Here is a 15,165-nt window from a genome sequence, read left to right on the forward strand (position 1 = left end):
TATGAAATCGTAAAAAATTGCGAACATATTTAAGAAGAATTATAACAGGTACAGATGATAAATATTCTGTAATTTTTAAAGATGTGATATTTAAGTATGTTAAATAATATATAAAACGTATATTAAATTGAATGAGATGAAAATCTTCTTTAAGATGTTTGTAAAAAAGCTATCATTTTCGAGATTGTATGAGATTTTTCTACTTTCATTATTCAAATTTTATTGGTAACACGAACTTTAATTTTAAGAGATATTGTTTTTCTCGCTTGAAATTTCGCGGGCTTATGACTAAATAATACGTCACTTATCATCATAATGATAATTAACCTTTATCAACGATAACCGCTTTACTATTTTGTGGATCATGTGACATTAATGTCAATCGGCATCGAGTTTCACGTGCGTGATATATCTATTTGATTGACCTAAATCTTTAAATGGAATAAGGTACAGCATCGTAACAAAATGATAGCCACCTGGAGATTCTTGATCAAAAATCGTCCCACTGTTTCTCAGGTACTTCAATTATATATGCTTAATTTATGCAAACTATATAATTATTTAACAATTGTATGTATAACTATTGATTATATATACAATTCTGATTATTTATGGCTACATATATTGTTATGCATATCACAAAATTTTTATTTTGTTCGTGAAAAATATATTTCACTTGACGTTACAAATGCTTCAAAGTGTTTGAATCAAACGATTCGAAGTCTTCGTAACGCCAAGTGAAATGTCTCTTAAAAGTCGTGTTTGATCGAAGATATTGGCTTGAATCAACTCGAATGATACCAGCACGAATCGCGGGAATAATTCAAATGATGCGCAAAAGCAAGTTTTGCAAGCTAATTTTATATCATCATTAATTAATAATATTATTAATAATATTAATAATATTATTATATTATATTATTAGTGATTCTATTGTTGAATGTTTCAGGGAATAAATATTACAAGAACGTTATCTACAGAGAAGAAATATGTAGAGACGACGGAAAGAGATGGGGTGAAGATATTATACTATTTATCTTTAATTTTTCTTTAATTATAAATGCTATTTCCTTTTACTCTAGGAAATGTAATTTAAATTATTATATATTATATAAATTTAATCTGATTTTTATTAATTAAAAGTATCTTAAGAGAGAGAAAAAAATTTTAATTTAATAATTTTTAATTTTAATAATTTTAATTTTAATATTTTTAATTTTAATAATTTTAATAATTTTTTAATTTTAATTTTAATATTTTTAATTTTAATAATTTTTATTTATTATAGACATTATTTACTTTTACTAGATATTGTTATAGTCTCACCTTATTTCAGGTCAGAACCATCCGTTTAAGCGATTCTGCCTCGTGTAATTGCCTATCTTTGGAGATGCTAAGGAATCTGCTGAGAGAGATAAAAAAGGATGAGGATAACAAGAATCTTCGATCGATTTTACTGATGTCCAATTCTGAAAAAGTGTTTTCCGCCGGACACAACTTGAAGGAACTGGTTCGTAAAATCATATTTCCATAAGACTTCTTTATATTCATCATGCAAGAAAATCATCAACTTGGTTTAGACAATTATAAGCGCTAAGTCCCACAAGGAAGTGTTTGAGACCTGTGCAGAATTGATGCGAGCCATTAGTCAGAGTCCAGTTCCAGTGATCGCAGCAGTAGATGGTCTGGCAGTTGCAGCTGGCTGTCAATTGGTCGCGGCATGTGACATCGCGGTATGCACGGAAAGAAGTTCCTTTTCCACTCCAGGGTACTTTGCAAAAATAGCTCGTCTTATTGCTTATTATCCTTTTGTCTATTATCCTGTAAAAATCACCAGTTTTATTATTAATACCATTTATTGTTAATTTTTATTTGCACATAAATAATGCTTTTTACAGGGCAAATATCGGGATATTTTGCTCGACTCCAGGCATACCTCTAGTGCGTAACATTCCAAGGAAGAACGCGATGTATATGCTCTTCACAGGATTCCCTATTTCCGGCAGAGAAGCTTACGAGTATGGTCTCGTTAGCAAAGTCGTGCCGAATGACAAGCTCGGTGAGTCATTAACTACTGCGTTTAACTAATAAATTTTACACTTGAATGATTTTCTTTGATTTTAGACAAGGAAGTCCGTCAAATTACAGATGCGATCAACGCGAAGAGTCGCTCAGTTGTACAGATTGGCAAAACGTTCTTATACGAGCAAATGGATCTTGATATATCAACGGCGTATTTTCTCGGCACTGAAAAAATGGTGAACAATCTAAAAATGAAAGATGCACAGGAAGGAATACGAAGTTTTTTGGAAAAGAAAAAGCCAAATTGGTCACATGATTATGATTAGAATTAATTACGCCAATTATGCGCGACTTTATTGTCTGTATTTTTCTCGTCAAAAACAGATCTTGAACTATCACTATAACTATGTATTTAATGTAATATCTTTTTATATGTAAAATTTTTTACAATTATTATTAACCATGGTTTTTTATTATATATTTATATAATTTTATCAGTATAAGTTTTTTGGAAGAAATATATTACATTGTTTTAATTGAATAATATCCTTGATCTGATCATTAATTACATAGAAAAAGTGAATTTATATAAACATGAAACAATATAAATACAGATCAAAGTTAATTTTTGACAAAAGCGATTATCAAATTATTCGTCAAAAATTATTTACGTTTTTATTTCATAATTTTGAAATCTCTCCCTATTTAATCATAAATATTCAAATATTGCACAATTTAGAAGAAAATGCTGCTATATTTTGTAAAAATTTAACGGAATCTCAATCTACAATCTACGATCGATTATTATTATTGTCTGCTCGGTTTTCGAGTCCGGCTGAGTTACACGAGAACAGGTTAAATCTTATGTAATATAATTTAAACGAATGAAACTGTTATTATATCAAGAAGATTTAATTGTATAATCATTTTAGAAAACATATATATATATATATATATATATATATATATATATATATCGTGAGATAAGCCTATAGAAGCAAAATAAATACGTAAACATGCAGTAAATCATGTTGATAAATGAGCTAAATACAATTGCAAATGTATTTGCAATATTAATTGAAGAAAAAATTAATTGAGGATAATATGGCACTTTTTTTATTTAATTTTGATTAAATTTATACTTTCGTTATAAAAAAGAAAGAAGAAAATTCCAATTCAGTAGTTTATAAAAAATAAATTAAAGAAATAGAAGATCATTTCTTAAAGTTTCATAACAGTTTCTTATCAGAATTGAAGCGATTATATACTAATTATATTTTGTATATATATTAACACATGATTATTGAATTTATGTTATAATGTATGAAAAGCAATATTGTAATTATATTATACAAAGAGCTTGCAAATCAAGTTCATAAATCATATCAAAAATAACATTAATCAGCATTTACAACATGGCATCATTTAATCTCTTTCATATGAAAAATTTAAAATAAATGTAATAATTATCTCGTAAAAATTTGCTCTTATGTTTTGAGCAAATTTATATTAATATCATTAATAATCGATGATCTAAAAGATAATTAAAAATCTGAAAGAAAAATATAACGTGATATTTGTTATTATAATTATTTACTTAATATTTTCTGGTATTTTTTATAAAACTTTAGAAAAATTCTTCTTTTCGCGTATTTTCCTATTCTATAAAATTATGAAACTTCTTGAATTTTTCGAATTTTTTTCTTGTCAATTGCAAATTAAATAGATAGTTATTAAATTGTTCAGTCCTAATGTGTTGTACTTTATTTTATGATAAACGAGATCATTTAAAGTTACAGCTGAAGTATTACTAACGATTTATTTATAATTTTCACACTATGATTTATATGAATAATACTTATAAAAAACATTTTTACCGAAAGGGAGAAAATACGCAGCGATCGGTTATTAGATTTGTAATAGTAAAAGCACAAATATTCTTATTCTCGGTCTCGTTTTGATAAATATGTTTATTACGATAACATATTGCCCTCTTTCGCAAGAAATCTCCGTTTGTGGTCCCACGTCAGACTAATGAAAGATTTTATCTATTAAACGGTTCACAATTCAACACATTCACAATAACAAGTATAATTTATATTAATACAGCATTGATATAACAATAACAAAATACGCAAGAAAATATTTATATGCGCGTTTTTGAAGTGTATTTCCAATATTATTTAGACACGTTTTTAAATAGTTGCATCATCATAACTAAATCGGATAGATGAAATGGATCAATCTACGAGCCCGGATAGAGAATGTTGTGTGGAAGATAACTTGGTGTCTGTTCTTTGGTTCAAGATAAGGTCGAATAAGTTCGCGGTGGTCGGGTAACGCCAGATTGAATATCTCGAAGGCCGTTGATATCCCGTTCTTATTACGTCGAGCAGGGCCGGATTTAGGGGGGGACAACAGGGGCTGAAGCCCAGGGGCTTCCACAAGAGAGGGGCCTCCACAACACAAATTTTTGGGTAAAATTTCCTATCGAATGGTATACAACACTTACAAGGTCTATGTATATTGCTTGACCTTGTTATTTCGCAATAAATTACACAGGTCTACAAAAAATGGGGTCATGATTGTTGTTGGGCAGCTGGGGATTATTTCCGAAATAATTTTCTGCGTAGAATCCGAATCCGAGGTCAGAATTGGCCCATCACGTCAGGATTTTGAGATATTTGAGGTTATATACTCGAAAAATGGCTTTTTGGGCTACTTTTGAGGTTATGTACAGGACGCACAAAATTTTTTAGCTCTTTTCTTCTAATTGCATCATTTAGTACTATTCTTTCCCTTCAAAATGAGCTGTCGAATGGTCATCTACGATTTTTCCTTGCAAAGTTACGGCCATTTTAAGATGACATGATGAATTCCAAACCCTGCGCCGTTATAGCCCAACAACCTCATGAGCATTCATATTAAACCTGTAAACTTTGAACTATAAACCCGAAAACCTGGACTGAAAACTGTATATATGGGTTTTTGGGGTCGCTGATGCTCATGAGGTTGTTGGGCTATAACGGCGCAGGGTTTGGAATTCATCATGTCATCTTAAAATGGCCGTAACTTTGCAAGGAAAAATCGTAGATGACCATTCGACAGCTCATTTTTCGAGTATATAACCTCAAATATCTCAAAATCCTGACGTGATGGGCCAATTCTGACCTCGGATTCGGATTCTGCGCAGAAAATTACTTCGGAAATGACCCCCAGCTGCCCAACAACAAAACCTTGTAGACCTGTGTTATTTAAACAACGTAAAAATTTCTATTTGATTTTGGTTCAAAAATGGTTAGGGGTCTCCACCTCTTCGTTGCCCCAGGGCCTCCACACCTTTAAATCCGGCCCTGACGTCGAGTGACGAAATAGAAAAAATAATCTCTCTCTCTTTCTCTCTATTTGGCTATCTCATTGTCTTACTCGCTTTTCCCTCGATCGAGCTTATAAGAGATCCGTTGACGCGTCAGAGATCAGTATTACTCTGACTTATTACTTTAGTGCAGTTGAAAGCATATATGCGACGTCTCGTACACAAATAGCGGAAGTGGCTTTCTTGTCGACTCGTCGACAAAAACGTCGACAATAAAGACAAGCTCTTTCTTAGTTGATGAATTTTCCCGAGACTATTATTACTGACGACTATATGAGGCTTGAGACTTTCCAGAGCATCGAAACTCGAAAAGTTACGGGGCGAGACGAGAAGAAAGGAAGCACGTGGAAGAATCTGCCAAGACAAAGTCGACTCACCAAAAGGCAGATAACGGAATTGTTCTTCGAAAACTGCATCGGTTAGTTGGATTTATAAAAAAATGTAAACCACGTTTGACGAAGAGCGTTGCATTTTGAACACGCATTTTAAGTGCATCTTTAAACGTTAGCGTCTTTTACGATTGAACTGTTCGTTTCAATTGCGTCTGCGATTAAAATAGAACGGTCATATACATTTTCGAATTTTCGAGAAAGAGAAAAGAAATATAAAGTGTATAAGTACAATTAATAGTGCGAATAAAACATATTTTATAAACATATTTTATATCCATGCAATCCTAGTCCATCAATTTTTAGCATAAAATATTAATGCTTTAGCAATAATAGTAGAGAGGCAAGCTTCTAGCAGTTATCGTTGGGAATAAAGATCAAACCTATTAATGATAACAGAGTGATTAGTACGGAAAGCATGATAAAACAAGACATAAATAACTATAGGGGATCGTAATACGCATATATGTGTTGATTTGATTTATTGAAAGAATAAGATTTTGATTCCTATTTTTTTCTTCTTTATAAAGCAGTTAATAATGAATAATTTCAGTAAAAAATAGAATAGTAAATTTCGCAAGGAATTTACTATTTTATTTTTTACTGAAATTATTCATTATTAACTATAAAATATATATATATATATATATATATATATATATATATATATCATATATATATATGTATATATATATATATATATATATATATATATATATATATATATATATAAATAATTCACTATTAACTATAATATATATATTTATATTATAGTTAATAATGAATTATTTATATATATATATACATATATATATATGAGATTTATATGTATTCTGTAAATGTCAAGATTAAGTTCTTTCGCCATCTTTCGTTAAATTCTCACCTTAAATAGAATTAAAAAAAATGAAAACAGACAATCAGTCTTATTAACTATAAAATATATATATATATATATATATATATATATATATATATATATATATTATAGTTAATAATGAATTATTTATATATATATATGAGATTTATATGTATTCTGTAAATGTCAAGATTAAGTTCTTTCGCCATCTTTCGTTAAATTCTCACCTTAAATAGAATAAAAAAAATGAAAACAGACAATCAGTCTAGAATAGCAGGGGGGTAAACTACTTTAGTATAACGGTATATTTCTGTTATCTAATATGTTGCAGATTGTGGAAAAATGGCTGCTATTCCGCAAAGTGCTTTCGCGGTGCACAAAGTTCGCGATAACAACGAGCGTGCTGTTTCGATGTCCGTGAAGGGGGAGAAAGGAAAGACCGAGGAGAGAAAGGAAAATATATTCAATTCGTGGCCTTACTTAGAAGGTAAATTCTCGCGCAGTGTTTTTCCTTTTTTATAAATTTAATAATCAAAAAGAAACCCTTTATCCCCCCCCTTCCCCCTCGTGCACTTACCTATTTAATTACTGATGGGGCGGCGTGTAACTGAGAACAGCAAGATACTTGTCTGAAGAGTCTCAGGTTCAAGTCTCGCTGAGGCAGGAATTTATTTTTGCGATATAGCCGCCCCCTAATCCCCGTCCTATTCCTCCCCCTTCTTTATCCCATGTCCCCTGATTTGTTATACTCTATTTGATGTGAGAAACTCTGCTGATTATTAATACTCTATTACCAGTTATGGCCAGATTGATTAGACTCTCACATTAAGGGGTTAGCGTTGGCAATTAATTTAAAGAAGTGAAGTGAAATTAATTAATCTTGAAACGAATTTCACGGAATGCTTATCCTCAGGCTGGGAGCTGACACCGCTCAAGTACAACAGTAAGCTGATGAATAGTATCTGGGGTCTGTACAACCGCTACTCGGTCCACAACTTCAAGAAGAACGCCGACGCCGAGGAAGGGGCCCGCGGCGGGGTGGCTGCGGCGATCTGGGGCGCAATTTTGAAGAATCGCCCTCCGGCCGCTGATGCCGCTGCTACCACTATCGCGGATGGCCCCCGAATTATGAGGACCGGAAGTGGTCTCTAAACACGACGCGGCCATGTGATGCTGAAAATATAATAATCGCACATTTTACGCATTTGTATAATTATGCAAAATGTGAAATAAATATAGAAAATATGTGTTATAAATAAACATGTCTTTTATATTTTCAAAATGAACGCAAATAATGAGAACGTAAATGAACGTAATGCGATTATCAATTTGCGAAATATTTATACATGATGATTAAAAGCAATAGCATACGATCGTGTTATTGTAATACGATAAAAAATAAATAAATGTGTGATAATATATATATATATAGTAATATATATTGTATTATCATAAGAATCCTAATTCTCATTTAGTGTTAATTTTAAATATTTTAAAAATCAAGTTTCTCTGAATAAATATAAAATGCGTTTTAATTTCTTAGGGAGAATTTATATGTATAATATTTCTACAATGTAAAATTGATTCCATGGCAAATATTATATCAAATTTACAAATTGCTTTTATAGGTACACTTGGCTAATAGTAATTATTGATTTCCTATTTAGTTTTGATATTTTATTTTTTTATATTTTTTTATGAAAATTATTTGTTGAGGTTTTGTCTTTTAGAAAAATGGTTTTGTGAGGGAAAATTATTGTAAATTATTTTTAAGGACATTTTTCATTAAATATTTTGTTGCATATAAGGTAGAATATTTTTTATGTACTTGGCGTATTTTTTTAACCTTTCATGTTAAGAGATAAATTAGAATAAAGTTGTAAATTTATCATTTTTTACTCACGAAATATATTCCATTGATGAAATTTCAAATTCGACGAACGTCTTGTATACTAAATTCTGTTAACACCATCTGTGGGCAATAGTACAAATTTCGTGACGTGCCTGATGTAGTCAGATGTGTATGGAGAGAGAGAGAGAGAGAGAATCGATATTTGATTTATAAAAAGACCGATCGCGACGAATCACTCTGTGGCGCGTTTATCTCTCTCGACGTGAATTTTGACTTTTTTCAACATAGTAGTATCTAGCCAACAAAAAAGAAGAGAAAAGAAATGGCACTTTACGATAATCAACACTGGCTTCTGTCGCACATCAGGGATAGCTTTCTCGCTATGGATGATACAGGTATGTCTCATAAACCAAGGTTAGAGTGTCAGTATATTAATTACATACATTGTTTTCTGATTTTGAATATTTCTGACAATAAGAATTCTTGATAAAACATCGATGACGTCTTTATTTCAAATATTTATATAAATATATATTAATATATTAATATTCTGTTTGTCACACAAATAATCAATAATTTGATTTAAATTAGAAATTAAACTCAAGATTCCCTGATACAATGTTGCTATAATACAATTATTAGTATAATACATTAATAACAATTAAATAAATGAGGTGAATATATATTATGTTGATATTATTCTTGGAAGGTATGTGCGAAATAGTAATGCTCGGAGAAGATATTCCCAAGCAGTTGAAGGAAAATGGGACATTGCAGTGTTATCCTGGTATGGAGGATAGCGATGATGAGGATCTAGATGCCCTAGCAGAATCATATGACATACAAATGGGTACATACATATCCATTTTTTATTTTGTAAAAGCACTTAAACATTATAAAGCTGAAATCAGAATATGAGAATTGATTTAGTTCAAAGTTATCCATTTAAAATTTTAATAGAATTTATATTTTATTTTTTTAGCATTTATCTATATATGTATATATTCTTTTGCTTGCAATATTCTAGACATGGAATTTAGTCACAGACAGAGATCCAATACTGCACAGAGACTGGAAAAAATGGATATAGAAAGGAAAAAAGCTGCAAAAGTTAAACATGTCAAGTGGGAGCATAATCTTAATGCTATCACACCTATAGACCAGTCAGAATTGTTCCAAAGAAAAGATTTTCGTAGAAAAGCACTCTTGAAAAAGGGCCAATCTCTCTTGTCAGAACAACTTGAAAAATGTCCAAATTTACCACAGAATCCATTCAAAGATTATGTCAAGTTTGATGGCAACGTATGATTCTTTTGTTTTCTGTCCTAATAAAAAAATTTATCTTTAAATCATTAAAAAAAAAATATAACAAAATTTTTTATAACAAAAATAGGAATAATGGTATTAAACTTTCATAGTTTTGTAGTTTTTATTTTTAAAAGACATGAACTTATAGTATTTGGAAATTCCTTTGCAGGCACAAATAGGCATTCCTGTAAGAAAATATAGAATATTCATGTGCATGCTGCCAAAGGAAGAGAGGACGTATCCACTTCAGGTGGTAGTGACAGCAACAGCGCGGGTGTTGGACTTTATCGGGCTGATTTGCTACAAATATGCAAGTGAACATCCCGATCATAATTTGAAGTCTGTAACAAGCTACCTTACATCACTGGCACATACATGCCTTATTCACGAAGTTTTGGCCGTTACTTTCAGGGAGGACATTTCGCGTTATGGACTATACATCACCGAGGACGATGGCGAGGTTGACTGGGCCTTTCCCTGTTTGGACCCTCGAGAAACTATCTCCAAGTTCGAATTCACTACACTGGGTCTGATCGAGATGAAGCCGAGCGACAGGGCGCGGCATAACACATTTAGTTGCGTCGAGAAGAAAGACGAGGAGGACCTAGAACGTAAAGACAAGGAGCAGGAGGAGGTCGCGAATGATCTGGCTAAGATGGAAGGTCACACTACTGCAATGGAAGCACCATTATATCAGTCATACAGGTTGTTTTTTAATAATTGAATATCATATACATATAAGAATTTTGTGAAAATGAGTAAATAATTGACGAGGCAATTGCTTAAGATAATATGTCCAAATGTTTAAGAAGTAAATATCTTATTGTACATTTAGGGTATACATAATTAATAAGATGCGAGCAAAGACTGAGATTCATCTTGGGATATCGGGAGAGAAGATAGAAATAGATCCAGTTATAACGGGTAAAGGTGCTGCCAGATTTTGGAATAGACAACGGGCAGTCAGTTATCATATTGACAACATTGCTTGGTGTGAAGTGACCGAAACTAAGGGATCAAAAACTATGTTTACACTGGTTTATACTCCGCAATCTAGCGCTCCAGATAACTTTCTGAGTTTGTATTCATTTACTTTTAATAGTTCTTTTAATTATATAGCTATATTTATTTATTTCATGACCATTATCTATTTCCCCCACAAAAGAATTTAATAAGAGATTTTTTTTATAAATTTATCATTTTTGACACATTAAACATTCTTGTATAACAAAACATTAATATTTTGCAAATAATATATTCTGATAATAAAATAAAAATATTCTAATACTACTCAATGATATTACAGGTCAAAGTCATTCTCTTCATCAATCGGCATCGTTTAAGAATCATGATTTTGAAGCAGATTCGGTAACGGCTGAAGAAATCGTACGAAAAATTAATCACATTCTAGAATTGCATAGCAGCCAATCTAGAAAGGAATATCTTGCACAAAAGGAAAGAAAAGCAGCAAGGAGGAAGAGTTTTCATTTATATAGATGACAGCTCTACTGGTTACTCTATGTAATCTTAGATTATCTGAAGCATTGAATATTAATACAACACGACGTGATCGTACGAGTCGCCCTAAAATCAGAAATACGATCGAATCAAGTATCCAGAATTTTGTTGACATACCAGAAAAATGGCAGAAAGTAGACGGTCACTTCACAAATATGAAATTTAATCTTGTATATTATTGGTAAATTATTTTGTATTTATTATATTTGTACTCAATATATATGTGATGGATGTATTATAATCGCAATCATTGTATCAATAAGTATTGTATAATTAATCGTGTGTAATGTCATATTTAATTGTTATTTATATTTTTACTATGAAGCTCCCTTATTACCTGGAAATTTGTAGACTTGTAAGAATAAATAATACTTAAAGGATACCTGTTTTATTGCTCTGATAATTTTATAACATTTTTAGTGGCAGTGGATATATTATTATCCATTTTTTCCATAAATTTTTGATTTAACTTCTGTATATGCTGACCAAGTAGAGATATCTTTAGTGCCGTATCCAAAGTTTTCTGACTATTTTGGCAGATAAGTTCATAATTGGGACGTGTCAGAAGAAAAGCTCTGTCAGATTCTGTCAATATACTTATATCAAAAGCTTGTCCTTGTTTCTCCAAACTTGTCTTCTGTTTAGCCAGATTTTTCCGTTGAGTCTTGCGACTTTTGTATTCTTTCTGCCAGTCTTTACGCTCCTGTCTGAGTTTCTCTATATATTTCTTCAGATTAAATGTCTCGGTTTCATTCTCAACAATACCTTCTTTATTGACTTTACTCGGTGAAAATCTGCTCCCATTAGGTGGTCCTTCATTGTCTAAGAAAAAAGATAATTATATTCTTAAGTTGCTAGGCATCAACAGAATTCTTTACAGGAAAACATTTTTTAAGAACCAAATTATTTGCAAAAAAAGATATATTTATTTATAATATATAATTATATATTTATTTATAATATTTATTTATTTATTATATATAATATATATTTATTTACAAAATAATTATATTAATTATATTAATTTATAATAATTATTTGAAACAATATATTGATGACAAAGGTAAATATATTCCTTTCTCTCTCTCTCTCTTTAATTTTCATAGCATTTATAGATTAAAAAGAAAGTGTTTAAAATCTGTCAAAATTATGTGATCATATATTGCAAAGTGGACTAACCTTTAGCTTGGTCGGTTGCGATTCGTGTGTGGAAAATCGACGACCTCCGTTTGTAGACAGTCTTCTCAGATTTACATTCCTTATTGAAGTGCGATGCGTCATCCGTAGCCATTCTCGAGCAAAACTTGCGTCGACAAACGCGGCAAAATGTTATTTTTCGTTGTACAACATGGCGGCATAAATTTCAAACGATTTTAAACGAATTCCCGCCGAATGGAGCACTCTGACCAATCGGATAATTGATTTCAATCATAAATCACATATATTCTAGATAGATACGCATCCTCAAAACAATGACGAATCTCGATTGGCTATCGAATAGAGAATTTTTAGGCCGGTATTCATAGTCCGGTCTTATATTTAAGATCGTCTTTAGTTCATCTTCAGATAATCCATAGCCAATAAAATGATACATACAATATCTAAAGATGAACTTAAGACGATCTTAAATATAAGAACAGACTATGAATACCGGCCTTAAAGTCCCAAGAGTTTCCGCAATATTAGCCAATGGGTCTGTTCTTTTTAGCTGCACTTCTGCACTAGTGCAATAAGTTAGAAAGAAACAAACATACTTTCTTTCACTCTAAGGTCCATATTCTGAATCCTCTTTTATCGATAAAAGTGCCTCTAAAAGTGGCTTACAGCCAATCAGAAGGCTTATAAGCCACTTTTAAAGGCACTTTTATCAATAAAAAAGGATTCAGAATATGAACCTAAGTCTCGATCTACAATAGGTAATTTAAGCTCTAAGCCTTAAGAAATTGACCAATCACAGTCGAGTATTCTCTTTATACTTGACTGTGATTGGTCAATCTCTTAAGGCTTAAGGCTTAAATTACCTATTGTAGACCCGACCTAAAGGCCCATATTCTGAATCCTCTTTTATCGATAAAAGTGCTCCTAAAAGCGGCCTGTAGCCAATTAGAAGGCTTATATGCCACTTTTAGAGGCACTTTTATCGATAAAAGAGGATTCAGAATATGGGCCAAAGGCTTTCGCACATGAAATTCCATAAGCACGTAAGACATAAGCGTAAGGAAATCGACCAATCACGGTCGAGTTTTAACCCCTTGGAGGGGCTAATACTTGACCGTGATTGGTCGATTTCCTTACGTTTACGTCTTACGTGCTTATGGAATTTCATGTGTGATGGCTGCGTTCAGCAGAAAAAGCTGCTTTACAACTGTTGTAAAATTCGTGAGCCTGATTGGTGTATGCTCTTCATTTTGGCTGAATTTAAGAGTATACACCAATCAGATTCACGAATTTTACAACAGTTGCAAAGCAGCTTTTTCTGTTGAACGCAGCCATTGATTTCTACTTTCAGTTCCGACCAATCAGCGTCAAATTACATTGGAAAATCTAGTAATGTTGCCCAACTGTTGAGTCCGCCGAATGCAGCCAATCAGTTTCTTCGACAAAGCTATATCATTCTACACATGATTACCGACAAGACAATTATTTCTCATCGCGATAATATTTCAAAAATATAAAATATTAGCCTAAGGCTAATATTACATTTGTCGTACGACAAATTTTTTAAGCACATTGATTGGCTGCGGGATAGAAAGTTTCAAAAGATTCAAAAAATTATTATCCCGCAACCAATCAATGTGCTTAAAAAATTTGTTATACGACAAATGTAATATCGGCCTAATATTACATTTGTCGTACGACAAATTTTTTAAGCACATTGACTGGCTGCGGGATAATAATTTTTTGAATCTTTAGAAATTTTCTATTCCGCAGCCAAAATTAATGTGCTTAAAAAATTTGTCGTACGACAATTGACTGCGTTTCTAAAGCGTCTTACGCCTTAAGTCTCCTTAAAATCTCATTGTAGACGACGCTTAAAGATTCAAAAAATTACTATCAAATTTTTTAAGCATTGATTGTGGCGCCGGGATAGAAAATTTCTAAGGTTACGTTCCAAAACGTCCTCTCCGAGGAAAATTTTACTCGATGGCCGTTCCAAAACTCTTTTAGACCCAGTTCCACAATCCAGTTAACCTGAGTTTAAGTGGCGAATGGACCAATCAGGACCCAGTTTAACGTATTAAACTCGGGTTAACTTGAGTTGTGAAACCGGCCCTAAGGCCCAGTTCCACAACTCGAGTTAACCCGAGTTTAATACGTTAAACTGGCTCCTGATTGGTCCATTCGCCACTTAAACTCAGGTTAACTGGATTGTGGAACTGGGCCTAAGCCTTTCCGATTGGTTCAAATCGGCCATCGAGTAAAATTTCCCTCGGTTACTTACGTTTTGGAACGTAACCTAAAGATTCAAAAAATTGGAGGGTACCACGTCGCCAATTGGCCAATTCAAAATAGGACTCTCTGATTGATTAATCGTTGCTGGTTACCCTAAGCACAACAGGTCGATATAATTGGCTGTGATCAATTGCAATGTGAATCAAACGGGATACTCCCCAAAAAATTATTATCCCGTAGCCAATCAATATGCTTAAAAAATTTATCGTACGACAAATGTAATATTAGCCTTACAATGCAATAAAAAATTGACATTTGACAGCGAACAATATATCTCATAATTCGGATTAAATAATGGTTGAAGTAAATTGCAAGATAAACGCAATATAGGTTATTGAATGAATATAACAAAGTGCAACCTAACCTAATCCAACCTCCCCGATTGGCGCGG

General features: G+C 32.1%; 4 protein-coding genes across 6 annotated transcripts; 3 read left to right on the forward strand and 1 right to left on the reverse strand.

The window, feature by feature from the left end:
- Window positions 1-302: 302 nt before the first annotated feature.
- Window positions 303-2,932, forward strand: LOC145976222 (enoyl-CoA hydratase domain-containing protein 3, mitochondrial). Its single transcript, XM_083107266.1, has 6 exons — window positions 303-516; window positions 950-1,015; window positions 1,337-1,510; window positions 1,581-1,768; window positions 1,899-2,059; window positions 2,125-2,932. The coding sequence occupies exons 1-6, from the start codon at window positions 466-468 to the stop codon at window positions 2,346-2,348; spliced, it is 864 nt and encodes a 287-aa protein (XP_082963392.1). The 5' UTR covers window positions 303-465; the 3' UTR covers window positions 2,349-2,932.
- A 2,553-nt stretch (window positions 2,933-5,485) lies between these two features.
- Window positions 5,486-7,903, forward strand: LOC145976223 (uncharacterized). The gene is made up of 3 exons (XM_083107268.1): window positions 5,486-5,816; window positions 6,975-7,130; window positions 7,557-7,903. Exons 1-3 carry the CDS (start codon window positions 5,636-5,638, stop codon window positions 7,793-7,795), a joined length of 576 nt encoding a protein of 191 aa, XP_082963394.1. The 5' UTR covers window positions 5,486-5,635; the 3' UTR covers window positions 7,796-7,903.
- Window positions 7,904-8,662: 759 nt separating this feature from the next.
- On the forward strand, window positions 8,663-11,703 carry Sin1 (SAPK-interacting protein 1). 3 transcript variants are annotated; one of them, XM_083107264.1, is made up of 7 exons: window positions 8,663-8,890; window positions 9,205-9,345; window positions 9,523-9,797; window positions 9,973-10,142; window positions 10,215-10,508; window positions 10,639-10,880; window positions 11,110-11,703. In XM_083107264.1, the coding sequence occupies exons 1-7, from the start codon at window positions 8,818-8,820 to the stop codon at window positions 11,301-11,303; spliced, it is 1,389 nt and encodes a 462-aa protein (XP_082963390.1). In that variant the 5' UTR covers window positions 8,663-8,817; the 3' UTR covers window positions 11,304-11,703. The 3 variants fall into 3 exon arrangements, with proteins under 3 accessions (XP_082963390.1, XP_082963391.1, XP_082963389.1); XM_083107265.1 differs by having other exon boundaries at window positions 9,973-10,117; window positions 10,196-10,508; XM_083107263.1 differs by having other exon boundaries at window positions 9,973-10,508.
- LOC145976224 (uncharacterized) lies at window positions 11,694-12,694 on the reverse strand. The gene is made up of 2 exons (XM_083107269.1): window positions 12,501-12,694; window positions 11,694-12,143 (listed from the first exon to the last, which is right to left on the reverse strand). The coding sequence occupies exons 1-2, from the start codon at window positions 12,610-12,612 to the stop codon at window positions 11,710-11,712; spliced, it is 546 nt and encodes a 181-aa protein (XP_082963395.1). The 5' UTR covers window positions 12,613-12,694; the 3' UTR covers window positions 11,694-11,709.
- Window positions 12,695-15,165: the final 2,471 nt, after the last annotated feature.

Source organism: Camponotus vicinus, unplaced genomic scaffold (genome assembly GCF_025532165.1).
Source record: "Camponotus vicinus isolate PSW18456_S1 unplaced genomic scaffold, iyCamVici1.0 SCAF_8, whole genome shotgun sequence".
Classification (NCBI taxonomy): domain Eukaryota; kingdom Metazoa; phylum Arthropoda; class Insecta; order Hymenoptera; family Formicidae; genus Camponotus; species Camponotus vicinus.